The sequence below is a fragment of the Typopeltis vanoorti genome, chromosome 11 (genome assembly GCF_054136105.1).
Source record: "Typopeltis vanoorti isolate ZY-2024b chromosome 11, IOZ_Tvanoo_1.0, whole genome shotgun sequence".
NCBI classification, from domain to species: Eukaryota; Metazoa; Arthropoda; class Arachnida; order Uropygi; family Thelyphonidae; genus Typopeltis; species Typopeltis vanoorti.
In genome coordinates this window covers 9,863,576-9,877,388 of record NC_143559.1, presented here as the reverse complement: position 1 = coordinate 9,877,388, position 13,813 = coordinate 9,863,576, and the positions used below count along the sequence as shown (strand labels likewise).

Here is a 13,813-nt window from a genome sequence, read left to right as displayed (position 1 = left end):
TACCGTAATCATTTTAAAGAAACATTCGCAGCTGAAGAAAATATAGATCGAGATGCCTTCAACCCATAAGTTTCTTCTGGGTTGAAGTCTCCTTATATATAAAATAAAAGAGACATAGGTTGAATACAAGCAATGTAAATGAACAGTTTGTTGGCAATGTTGACAAAAAAACAAGGAAAGTTGGAATACTAAATGTTGACATTATGAATGTTTTGAGACTAGAAGTGGCGGCTGTGAAATTTTTAAGTGGGGGTGCTGCATATATGGAAAAAAAAAAAAAACTTTTTTTTCCTAATCAGTAACGAATTTATTAATAAATAAATTTACATATTAAAAATTGCTTTTTGAAAAATTGAAAAAATCAATTAATTTTATATTTTCAACAGTGACACTCATCATAATTCAGCCATGTATCTATAATAAATAAATAATTATATGTTATTTTAACAAAATAAAATAAGATTGACAAAAAATAGTTCACGACGTACACGCACCAATAATAAACATTTCATATCTCACAGAAATAACGCGCGTAAGCATACTAAAGATACTGCCATTTGGGCAGTGTAGGAATGACGTAACGTGCAATTTCAAGCGCAAACGAATATCGGTGTTAGATCGCAGTGCATTTGTTTCGTAATCTAAAGCTTTAATCGAACAATTCCAATTATTAACTATTCAATCAATGTCAAAACATAAGCTGTAACCGTTAACATGTTGTATTGCATTTATATAATGTTGTAAGCATTGTTATTACTTATAAACGCAAATAAAATTAAACTTTTTCATTTTCTCCTTGGGGGTGCTGCTGCGTGCAGTGCTTATGTAAGTGCCGCCACTGCTAGAAGGTGTTAAAGAAGAGAGTGAATTTAGAAATCATACCAAGAAAAGTGTATGAAAATAAATTTAAAAGGATTTAAAAGGAAGAGACCAAAAAGAAAACCCACAGAAAGGGTTGAGAGATCAAGTAAGGAAAAAAAAAAGAAACTTGAACTGGACAGTGTTCAGGATGAAAGAATTTGGAAATATTGAAAAAAATTTGGAAGTGTTTTTTTTCTACATGGTTAGACTATAATAAATTTAGTTTAATCCTTTATCGAAGTGTAAGTAAACAAAGTTTGTGCCTGAAGTATCTTCAGGTCCACCTTTACCACGACGCAAATCGTGGTAAAGGTGAACCAAGCTCTCATCACCCCTTGTCTCAGTATCTCCCATAATGCAAAGCATAATGCAAAGCACATCTCCTTGCAGACATGTATAATGCTATGCATTATGGGAAGAGGTAGTGGCCCTTCAGGCGCAAGCTTTGTTTGCTTACACTTGGATAAAGGATTAAACTAAATTTATTATAGATAGAAAAAAATTGAGTGATCCACTTCTCCCTTAAGTTTTTGTTAGAGTAGTTGTGATAAAAAAAAAATTGAGGATTATTATTTGACACTTCCAGGAAGTCCAAAGACTCATCGAGTGTGCCAACAACATCGAACGATTGTTTCCCCTTCCAACTGAGCTCAAACATCCTTAACTTTTTGCTGAGCCATTAGTAACAGAGGTTCTACCAATCGACCAACCTTTAAGCCATTAAAATTTTATTCATCGCTTTAGTAATTGATATTCACACTTGATTTAAGTCAGGAGTAGGTACAAGCACTATATTTTTGCCTTAAAGCAAAATAGTAGGGAGATAGCTGTAGTATTTAAGATTTGAAGGAGTAGACAAAATTCTTATATTTTAGGTATTATTTGTGGGAATATTTCCATGTTACTCCTCCAAAATAGACTTTATGGCTAATATAGCTCACTTTCGTTTAGGAGTGCCCCTTTTTTATGCAATGTCATTGTCTCTTTACTCAAATCTTAGAGCACTAGTAAGTTATACTCAAATGTTATGAAATCAAAGATTTGACACATTACTAATCAAATCTTTACTCAAATCTAAGTAATGAGACAATGACATTCTTATATTTTCTCTCTATTTACGAGATGTTAGGGATACCTTTATTTTCATTCATCTTCACTTTCGGTTATCGTTAATCACTTTTTTCTGATTTATTTATTTATTTATTTTTATATACACACTGTCACATTTGTTTATTTCGAAGAGGAAAAAAAGATTTCTTCCTCGACATCCCAAAGAGATCCCAGTAAAGTACGAGTATAATACACTCAATATATAGTGAACAGTGCATCTTGGGAGATAGAGGACTCTGTTCGGATAAATGGAAAAAATGGCGGGTGGAAAACCAGTGACGATTGATATATCTAAATTGGGTTTGGCTCAGATAACTCAACTGAAACAACAGTTAGATCAGGTAATGTTTCCTTAACTTTTTTACTTATTTTTTTATATATATATGTATTATCATTTTGCTTTGGAGTGATACTTGTCGTTAATAATCTTTAAGTATACACATGCGTTATTTGCACTGCTTGGATTATCTTGTATGCAGTTTCTTCTATTTTTTTAATATTTACCATATTTTGGTAAACATTAGCACTCCGCGGTTTTGTTTATTTGTTTGTTGAGTTAAAAGCAACAAGTTGTAAATAAAGATAGATATGAGACAAACACGTGTAAAGCCTCTGAAATAAGCATTATATCCATAGCTAAAGCGAAACCTCACTATTTATTCTCTGGAACTAAAGATTTATAGTATTAGGTTATTGAGAAAAAAAAATCGTGCACGATTTTTTATGCAGATCGGAGAAATGTATCTTAGGTGGCCAGTAAACCATCTTTTTTAAGACCAAAAAAAAAAAAAGGATGTTCCACATCCGCACCATACAGAAAAGCCAAGAAGCAAACACCTTTTGCCTGTAGCCCTCCTTTTTTACCCTCATATTATGTCACATCAAAAAAAAGATAAATAAATAAAATAAAGAAAACAAAAACACACTAAGAAACTAAACCTTTGGATTGTGGCCCTTGAGAACTAGCTCAACCTTTTAAAGTCAGTGAAGCTAGTATATCATTCCTTTGAAACAAAAACAGTCACTATTACAAATGGAGTTAGAGTCATCAGAAAGCATATAAAGCATTAACATAAACCCTATGTTATTTTTACCCTTGTCAACAGAACCTCCAACCCCTGTTCCACCCAAACTTCTTACCTGAACTTTTCTTCAGTCACCAGTCTTTCCTGTGCAGTGGTTGTAGTGCTAAGATTAACAATTTGGTTTTTCATCCCTTCTCATATCCCTCTCTTGTCAGATAGACTACAGACTTTTTTTACAGATTACTTTCAAACCTTATCTGAAGTTGGCTGCCCTTATCTGCTGTCTTAAGGATCCAGACCCATTCCCTCCCCTCTGTGTTCCAGGTGTTTATAAGGTTACTTGTTCTTGCAAATTATCTTATGGTCAAAGTGGGAGATCTGCCTCGAAGAAGGCAAATACATCTGCTGCTATAACTGTTGTCAATCTGATCTAGCTGATCATCCGTTGGATACCTTCCACAGAATGAAATGGAAAAAATAAACTGTGTTTCACCACAATAGATATAAACTTCAAAGATGTTTTTTTGAATCAGTTGTAAATTAGTAAATCATCCCACTTTTAATAAATATGGTTGTGTTAAACTAATTTCCCCAGAATAGGCCGTCTGCCCAACATCTAAGGCTAGCCAACAGCATCCATGGAGGATGCTCCTTATGGGACTTCAGGCTTTCTTCCAGTTATTGTTTTAAGTGTTTTTGTGTGTGCTTTTAAAATCTTTGTATCCTTGGTGATATCTCTATGACAGAGATGAAATACAGGATCTAATAAACTTATATTTTATTGTTTCTCTGTGCTGTATTCATTCCATTAAACTTAATCATGAGTAATAAGCCTTAATAACTAGAAAGCAAATGAAGCACAATTACATTTTACTTTTTATCACACTTTCCCATTTCACATACCAAACCTCTATAACCTCTGGTCCTGGAGTATGAAGTTATAGTTGGTGCTGTCATTATAAAGCTTGAGCAAGTTAAAATATGATTTCATAATGCTCGTAGGGTATATTATTTGAATATTATGTAATATTTCTGTATTTATACCTTGTTCCTTTTAACTCAACAAAATATGGCAATAAATTGTGATTTTTCTCTGTTTTATTGAGAGCCAGGACTGCTGATGTATGCCCATATTTTTTGCCTTTGTGACAACTTTCATTTATTTATATATGTATTGATGACACCTTTAAATGTGATTGAAAAGACCTATGTTTGATATTCATAGCACCCATATATATTTACAAGGGATTTTCAGTGAAAGGTGAGTGAATTAGCTAGTCTCATATGGAAATAGAAGGGTTGGCTGTCCAAGAATATCCATCTTTCATCCTGTAACATGTATTTGCAATTATAAAACACTTGCATTGTTAGTGCAGTAGCCTTTTTATTCATTTTATTTATTTATTTAATTTTTTTTTTATCACTAGAGGTCAGGCCAAGAAAAAGATTAATTAACAGCATAGATTTAATTTACCTTTATAGAGTGCAGGAGCATTTAGTTTGGTTTCCTATATCCATATATCTTTCTGATGATGACCTCAATACAGGGATCGAAACATCAAGTGTTATTTTATTAATAATAAGTAAAATAATCATTTCAATAGGTGTGTTTTGTGTTTCTAAATTCATAAATATGAATGCTGATCACCATGTAACCCTAAAAGAAAAAGTATGTACATAAAAATAAAGCACTAAACTCATAAGATGTCATGCCATAAAATAAATATTAATTTATATTTATTTTTAGTCACTTTGTATATTTATATAAAACTATCAGCTTTTATTTTTTCTGGTTTAATGCATGTCATGCAGTCAGGAATTTGACATGCATAAGACTCAAAATAGTACAGATAGGTGTGTGTATAAGAAAGTCATTATGATTAGTATGGATTTGCAAAGCTTGTAGACAACATAGGTGAATATCAGCAGGATTTCAAAAACAATAAAAAAAACAAAAATAAAACCATCCACAGTTGATCAGATTTTTACTCTCTAACAAATCTTAATGAAAATAATGGGAATATATTCAACCTGTTCCTGTTATTTTGCTTATAGATTTTAGAGAAGCATATGATAGCATTCATTAGAAGAAGGCCTTTTGGAAGGATTAAATGACCTTAGAAATTTGTTTCAGTAATGAATTACTGTGAGCTGGTATATTTAAATATTAGTGTAGAATTTTCACCTAAGTATCATAGTATTGTTGGTACAAGATCACAAAAACTGCAATTGAACATTAACAGACACTTCTAAAAAGCACCACCTAAGTAACTAATGTAAGATAACTTAAAAGGTCAGTAAATTTCCTAACTTATTTAAAAAAATATATATATATATATATCTACTCTATATATAAAAAGATAAGCCGAAATTTGAAACGTTTTTATGTCACATATTTTGTCATACCAGCTTACTGGCTCTTACCTGCTTACCAGCCCTGAACTCGAGGGTTTGGGTGCTGGGGGGGGGGAGTCCCGCTAGTATATATATATTCATCATCATCATACGTATCAAGGATTTAGGCCTAGTATGGCCTGTTCCGGCCTTAGAATTCATCGTTGAATCGTTTAAGAGGACGTCCTGGTTTTCTTTTTCCTAATAGCTTGTACTTTAAGGCTTGTTTTGGTAATCTTTCTGTTTTCATTCTTTGAACGTGTTCCATCCATCTATGTTTATATTTTTTAATTTTTTCAATTACTGGCTCTTGGTTTAATTCTTTCATAATATCTTCGTTTCTTTTGTGATCAAATAGGGTATACTTTGCAGTTTTTCTCATAAACTTCATTTCTGCTGCTGTTAATCTTTGTTTGTCTTTTTGTTTTATTGTCCAGATTTCGCTTCCATACATTAAGACCGGTAGGGCTAATGTATTGTATACTTTTAGCCTGGTTTGTTTTTGAACTAGGTTTCTTAAATATAGAGTTAATTACTCCTGTTAATTTTAAATATTTTGCAATTTTTATGTTTATATCTTTTTCATTTTCATAAGTGATCATACATCCTAGGTAGTTAAATGAATTCACCTGTTCTAAGATCTTGTTATCTAATACTATTTTAGTTCTTGCTGGATCTTGTCCTTTAAAGGCCATAGTTTTTGATTTTTCCGTTGATATTATCATACCATAATCTTTGGATATCTCATTTAGATTTAAAATAGCTTTCTGTAAGTTATCTTCAGAATTTGTAATTATTATTTGGTCGTCTGCAAAGAGGAGAATGTTTAAGTTAACTGTAGGTGAAAGTTTAATTCCTTGATGTAAATTTTTACTCCATTTTATTATTATTTCATTTAAGTAGATATTAAAAAGAGTTGTTGAGAGGGTCATCCCTGTTGAACCCCTTGGTTTATCTCACTTGTGTATGATAGCTCATCATTTAATCTTATTTGTATTTGATTATTTTCATATATACTTGTAACAGCTTTTAGGATATTATTTGGTATTTGTCTTTCTTTTAATATGTTAAATAATGTTTCTTTTAACTTTGTCAAATGCTTTTTCAAAGTCAATAAATGCAATATGTGTTTCTAAATTATATTCTCTTCTTTTCTCTATTATTAATTTTAGGCAGAAGGCTGGGTCTATACATGATCGTCCTTTTCTAAATCCATTTTGTACCTCTAGAATAAAGTTTTCGGAATATTTCATTAGTTTGTTATTTAAGATTCTGCTGTATATTTTGTAACATGAATTTAGTATACTGATACCTCTGTAGTTTTTAGGGTCATCTCTATTACCTTTCTTAAAGATAGGAATCACAATTGCTTTTTTCCATTCTATTGGGGGGATACCAGTTGAGTAAATTTTATTTAAAAATAATAAGAGTCTTCCTTTGAATCTTGTTCCTGCGTATTTATATAGTATATATATATTTAAGCAAAATAAAGTTAGGAAAGATTAGCTGAGGATAAACGTAGACTATCGGATCTGTTTAAATTAGGAGGGTGAAGTAAACTTTCACACGTTTCTTTATAAAGCCATTCTATGGGGAACTGACTTTTATGAAGAACTCTTATCTTGTTCCAATGAACTCTGTCTAATGTTGATAGCATCCAGACTGTTCATGCTCATGGTATTTAATATAAGACTTATGTTAGCTGAATAAAAGCAGATTTTCCTGTTTGGCCGAAATAAGATAACTCACAAGATCAAGGAATCTGGTAGATGCTTGGATAATTGAGAGGTGGAAGCTCATTCTTAAGAAAAGAGAGAAAGATGGAGATTTTTATGATTGGGTGAAAGGCAACAAAAATATTCAGTGAATTTAAAACTTTCACTGCCTTACATATAAGGGATATGAATTAGAGTTATTTCTGTATTTGTAAAGAAACCTGTGAAAGTTTACTTCACTCTCCTAATTTAAACAGATCCAATAGTCTATGTTTATCCCCTTTGTGGGAGACAGTACTTTTTAAATCAGCTAATCTTTCCTAACTTTATTTTGTTTAAATATACATATACTGGGGGGGGGGGGGCTCCCCTTTTCACCTACAGTACCCAAACCCCAGAGTTCAGGGCTGGTAAGTGCCAGTAAGCTGGTGAGACAAGAAACGTGACATAAAAACGTTTCAAATTTCGGCTTATTTTTTTATGTATATGGAGTATATGTATATATATATATATATATATATATATATTTTTTTTTTTTAAATTTCCTTGAGACAAAAAAATGGGACATTGGGATGGCAAAAACGGGATGGGGGTTATGTAATATTCTGTATTCATGAAAAAGTAAGACGATAGAAAAAGTTTTATTACATAAACATATTGAGCTTACCATTATTCTTCAGTGACAGAACCCATACAAAAATTTATGTGGATGTAGATGGGGGACTGTATTTCACCACGATTATACCACGAATATTTCTCCGATGAAGTGATCTTATGCAGCATATTTCAGTGTTTCAACACCTTATCATAAAACTTCCCACACTCCAATCACACAATTTTGTCTTACAACTAACATAGTCCTCATTGTTTCAACACTTAATCTAGATTTCTCCTTTCACCACATACTGTTCATATCAGAAAGCATTCTCTCAATTGGTGCTGTACTTCCTGAAAGACAAAGAATAAACTCTACGATATTACAGAAGTCTTGAAAGTCTAGGTGTTTTTTGCTCATTTCAGAAAAAATCTGTACGCATCTATCAGATACAGGAATGTTTTCTTTATTCCATGTATCCAACTGCCTCACAATTATAGATTTTATGAGGGTCTACTGATCGAATACACGAGTTTCTTCTGTTTCTGTGCATGTGATGAGATCCTTATTCAGGCTGTCTTGCATTTCTTTCCATTCAGGAAGCCAGAGTCTTTCTTAGTAGCACCCTTGAACTTCTTAGTATTTCCTAAACTGCACTTCTACTTGTTGACATATTCTAAGCTGGTTTCATAGAAATTCTTAACTGCCTCAAAAAACTTAGCCACATTAATTTCTCCTAAATCTACTAACATTTTCATTTGTTATGTGATGTCAATAATCACAATGACTTCGCTTTTTTTGGACTCTTTTAATTGTTTACAAGATTTGTTATGTGATGTCAATAATCACAATGACTTCGCTTTTTTTGGACTCTTTTAATTGTTTACAAGATTTTCCATATTCATGGCTACTTCTGTAGCTGAAATATTATCTTTTTCAATTAACTAATATTTGTTTGGAATGTAGACACTTGATCTCTTGCAAATGACAACCACAATTTCAAACAGGGATCTTGAAACAATTTTCGCAGCTTAACAGGGCGTTTTTCTTGAGATTTTTGTCCTTTTTTCCAAGGACAAAAATCTTGCATTTCCTTTCTCTAACAATTTAGCATAATTGTTTCATAGTCACAAAGGTTTTCAGTTCTTCAACTCTGACTTTGTATATATTGAAGTATTTGTATACTTTCGCTGCAAAACATTCAATATCAATTGGTAAACAGTTGACAGCACACACTGATGTATAATTATCTACCGCACAACCAATACCAATAATCTGCCTCTTCAGATTATAGAGCATCACGTCTCACCATAAATGAGCTGATGTTTTTAACTGAAGCCAGGGTCTTTTCAGCATCCTTATGTTTCTCGCTATGTAGATGTTGGTTGATGTTGCTTCTGCCTCCATTAGCAGCAGAAAAATGTTTGCATACCACTTTTGTTCCATCATTACACAGCTTGTCCAGTTTAATAAATTTGAATTCTTTCTGGAGATCGTAATTAAAACTGCAGTTTCGCCTCTTTGATATTGCAAGGATAGATTTAAAGTTTTAAAAAATAAGACTTAAAACTTAAAAAATATGAAATTTAAACTACTGGCATTGAATAACAAAGCCCCTGGTTAGCATACAGGCAAAACAAAAACTAATGCTATAACAGAACAGATGGTGTGTCTAAGGCATGCAAGTGTTGCCAACATGTATTTTTTATTTTCTCTGAATAAATCACTGCAGATATTGATATTTAGTTTCGAACAATGTGACTCCATGTTTATATAAATTACTGGTATCCATGATATTGATATGCGATTATTGGTTATGAATAATGATTTATGATTGACCAATATTAAAGTATATTTATAGTTTTAATTAAAAAACAGGACAAAATTGCCATTTTTATTAAAACAAAGGGATGGGATGGCTGGGAAATCTGAAAACAATGGTACTGCCCTGTGGCGAAAAGCAACAAAAATATTCAGTGGATTTAAAACTTTCACTACGTATTCACTAATTCTTTGCATATAAGGAATAGGAATTAGAGTTATTTCTGTACTTGAAGAGATATAGGTACTATAACTGTTAAAAGCTCTTTCAATGAAAGAATCCTTGAAACCATTAGATAAAAAGCTGGTATTAATCTGTTGCAATTCTTTCTGTAGCAGTTCAGAAGTATTTTATCCAATGTTTGCAGTTTGCAACTATAATCCTGATTTTTCAAGTACCCCATGCAAGATAATCCAAAAGTGTAATGTACTCTAGAGGATAATCAAAAGCACTCCCTCTCTGTTGTTCAGAAAATTCAAGGTGAAAACGAGTGCTTTTCAAAAAATATATATATATATATAAAAATAATAATAATAAAATAAATAAATAAAGCTCATTTAGCTCAGTACGAAGCTCCCTAGAATAATGAACTTTTTTTTTTTTTTCCGGCCACAGTTTGCTTTAAATTAAAAATACTTAAAAAAAAAAAAAAAAAAAAAAAAAGAGAGAGACATTAATCAGAACAATGGTTTAATGATATCATTGGTCTACCTTTGTGGTATTATCTCTTCTGAAGTAGTAAATCTTTGGAGATTAATTTTAAATGTCTATATTTGAATGATTGGTTAAAGTATGAATTTAAAATAGATATAAAATTTGAAGTTTGAAATTATACGAAAACAGTGGAATAAAGGAAATAATGAATATATTATGATACCGATAAATAAAATATGGCAGAGAGAATTGGAAACATTCTGTAAAAAAATGGTGGAAGTTTATTTTGCACTTGTTTAGACTATAATCAGTTTAGTTTAATCCTTTATCCAAGTGTAAGCAAACATAGTTTGCACCTGAAATTATCTTCAGGACTGAGGTAAGGTGATGCATCCTTTGGCAACTCGTAGCAAAGGTGGATCAAGCTCTCACCACTCCTTGTCTCAGTATCTCCCATAATGCAAAGCACATTCCTTGCAGACATGTATACTGCTATGCATTAAGGGAAGGGCCACCACTCAGATCGGTTTCGACCTTTATTGGGGTCTCGTCAGTGGGAGATAGATCCAGAGTGGTGATACTAAGGCAGGAGCAATGGAGAGGTCATATTTACCTATATGAGTTGCCAACCGGTGTGAGACAGACCACCTTATTATTAAATTACTCCTGAATGATTTAGAGAAAGATGTTGGAAGTTTATTTTGCATTTGGTTAGACTATAATCAGTTTAGTTTAATCCCTTATCCAAGTGTAAGCAAACAAAGTTTGCACCTGAAATTATCTTCAGAAATTAGGTAAGGTGGTGTCCTCAAGGAGATGTGTTTTGCATTATGGGAGATACTGAGACAAGGAGTGATGAGAGCTTGGTCCACCTTTGCTACGAGTTGCCAAGGGATGTACCACCTTACCTCATTCCTGAAGATAATTTCAGGCACAAACTTTGTTTGCATACACTTGGATAAAGGATTAAACTAAATTGATTAAATTCTGTAAAAAACAGTTTTAAAAGATGTAAGAAAATCTTAAAAAAAATACATGTATGAAATTTAAAAGGTTGTTAGAATGAAGAATAAAAATGGAAGAATGTACTTACAAGATGAAAGACTGTTTTGGTATGAAAGTCTTCAGAGTAGTGGAAGATTAGTTGTGCATGTTATATATTAGGCTGTATCAAAAAGCTATTTTTATTGGTAGAAAGATTTTTGTACACAGTGTTTAACATTTTTCTAAAAAGAGGAAAGTTCATAAAGCATCATTTTACATATTCTGTATTAGAACATTATCTGTATACTGTATCAGTATGATAGCAACATAAACAAAGTTTTGATAATTTTATAAAAGTATATAAAATTATTAACTAATTTTTTTTTCTTTTAATGGTCCTCATAGTCCATCATTATTATAAAAAAACATCATTGTGATGTTTTTTTTTTCGGCTGTATTTAATCAGTAAATGTACACCCACTGGCTCTCTTTGGTATTAGGGATTACTGGAAGTACTTTTGACCCTTAATTTATAAATATAGAGGTAACCCTTGTATAATGTGGATATTAGGTTTCATAGAATTGCCGCATTATATAAATCGCGTTATGCGAGACTCAGATCACATAGAAAAAGTAGGATTATGTTCCGAAATCTTTTTTTTTCCCTTTTAATTATATAAACAACAATGACATATCCAACAAAAATATATTTTTATTTAATTCAGGTAATTCATGTAAGTTAATTCATGTATACATATCAAGAAAACATATAAACAAATAAACAGTACATGGTATATAAACTTATAAAAATTACAAATTGTACGTAAAATTACAAATTATGCATAGTTACAAATTATGCATTGCACATAATGCATAATGCAATATTGTAGGCAAAATAAAATAAAGTGCATATTTTAATCGTCATCACTTTCTTCAAAATTAACATTTAGTAGATGATCTTTATTTCTGAGTGGCAGACATCACTTGAAATCTCTTGGACATCATTTGTATAATTCTCATTGGTCTTCTGCTGTTATCAATAAGTCAGTAATAAGACCTTGCTTACCACTATGCTGCAATTTTTATTAAGTTCATAATATGGAGTTAAACAAATATCCAATTGTCTTGTGAATTTTCCGGAGCGCTCCATTGAGGGATCATTATCCGTAAAATAACTTCCTAATTTTTTTGCCAAGTCTAATCCTTCTGCTAATTTCTTTAAACTGAATTCTTCAATATAACCACCTTCTTCAATGATTTTTAAAAGTTCTCCTGGGTATTTCCGGACAGTTTCTACATCTGCTAATGCTGATTCTCGCTGGATTTTAATTTGCAAAAAAAAAAAAACTCTTTTTAAAGTTTTATTTTAGAACCAACCCTTATTGGCACAAAATTCATGCAGAGAGCTTTCCTCTGAAGAATCTTCATCAAGTTCTTTTAAGTATTCGAGAGCTTTTTGTTTAATAAGATTTCCATCAAAAGGAAGTTTCTTTTGAGTGCAATCTTCTATCCAAATCATTAAAGATTTCTCCATTTTTACCATTAGAATATCATGTGCATGAGCAATGTGCTTTGCACTTACCGTTGACCCAGTAATAACACTTTCTCGGATTTCATGTTTATTTTGTTTGATTGTTCGAATTGTTGATTCATTTAAATTCAAAGACCTTGCAACAACTCGTGGTTTTTCTCCATTTTTCAGCCAATCAAAGATTTTCATTTTTTCTTCGAGAGAAATTAATTTTCTTTTCAATGTTGGTTTTTTCCCCTTTCGTTGCAGTTTTAGTGGCCATTACTATAAAAATAATTGTTTTACATAAAAAAGCATTGCATATTAATTTGGTATGTAACTCACCAGAAAATAAAGTGCTCAGCTTGAGATTAACAGACTTATAATTTTTAATGTGCTTTCCTGGCAGGAACGAAGACAATTTTCAACAATAAACACACTTTATACAGTAAACAATTGACTTACATGTATGCTGAAGGGTATTTTCCCCTAATATAAATCTGCTACTTATAACTACATGCGTGATACGGGCAGTCACAAATTTAACGAAGATAAAATTTGATTTTTAAGTTGTATTGTGAAAAATACATGAAAAGATAAAGATTACTGCAATTTGTAGACAGTGTTTATATCGAAACCGCGTTGTATAAGTACTGCGTTTGAACAAAGGTTGCTACAATTTGTAGACACCTCATTGTATAAGTACCACGTTATACAAGGGTTACTTGCACTTTTGACATAATGACGTTTAGACACTTCATCAAAAAAAAAAGGGGGGGGGAATGGGGGATAGGCAGAGATTTTGACTTGAATTCTAATCTTATTTTATTTTGTGATCACCTGCAAGATGGCATTTTAGTATGTAGTTCAGCTCTGTGAAATAAATATAATTTTTTATTGCAAATATTTCAAACAGAAACTTACTGGTCATCATCAATTCATCAGCATAATCACAAGATGAAGCTAGAATAAACAATGTTAATCCTTTAGTGGTTACAAAATAAAATAAGATTATAATTCAAGCCAGAATGAAGTGATCGAAATAAAAATTAAGTTTAGTTGAAGAATTTGAATGATTCTGATTTAAATTTGGGCAAATATTGATCCAGAGGATGTTGTGGTCACTGTCCACCCCATGCCGAA

The 13,813-nt window shown here is 31.7% G+C and overlaps 1 protein-coding gene across 1 annotated transcript in view; it reads left to right on the top strand.

The window, feature by feature from the left end:
- Positions 1–2,182: 2,182 nt before the first annotated feature.
- Pfdn5 (prefoldin 5) overlaps positions 2,183–13,813 on the top strand; it is a 75,934-nt gene continuing 64,303 nt past the window's right edge. The window contains exon 1 of the mRNA XM_090400513.1: positions 2,183–2,312. Within this exon, the coding sequence (XP_090256639.1) occupies positions 2,220–2,312 (93 nt within the window). The 5' untranslated portion in view covers positions 2,183–2,219. The remainder of the gene's footprint in view (positions 2,313–13,813) is intronic.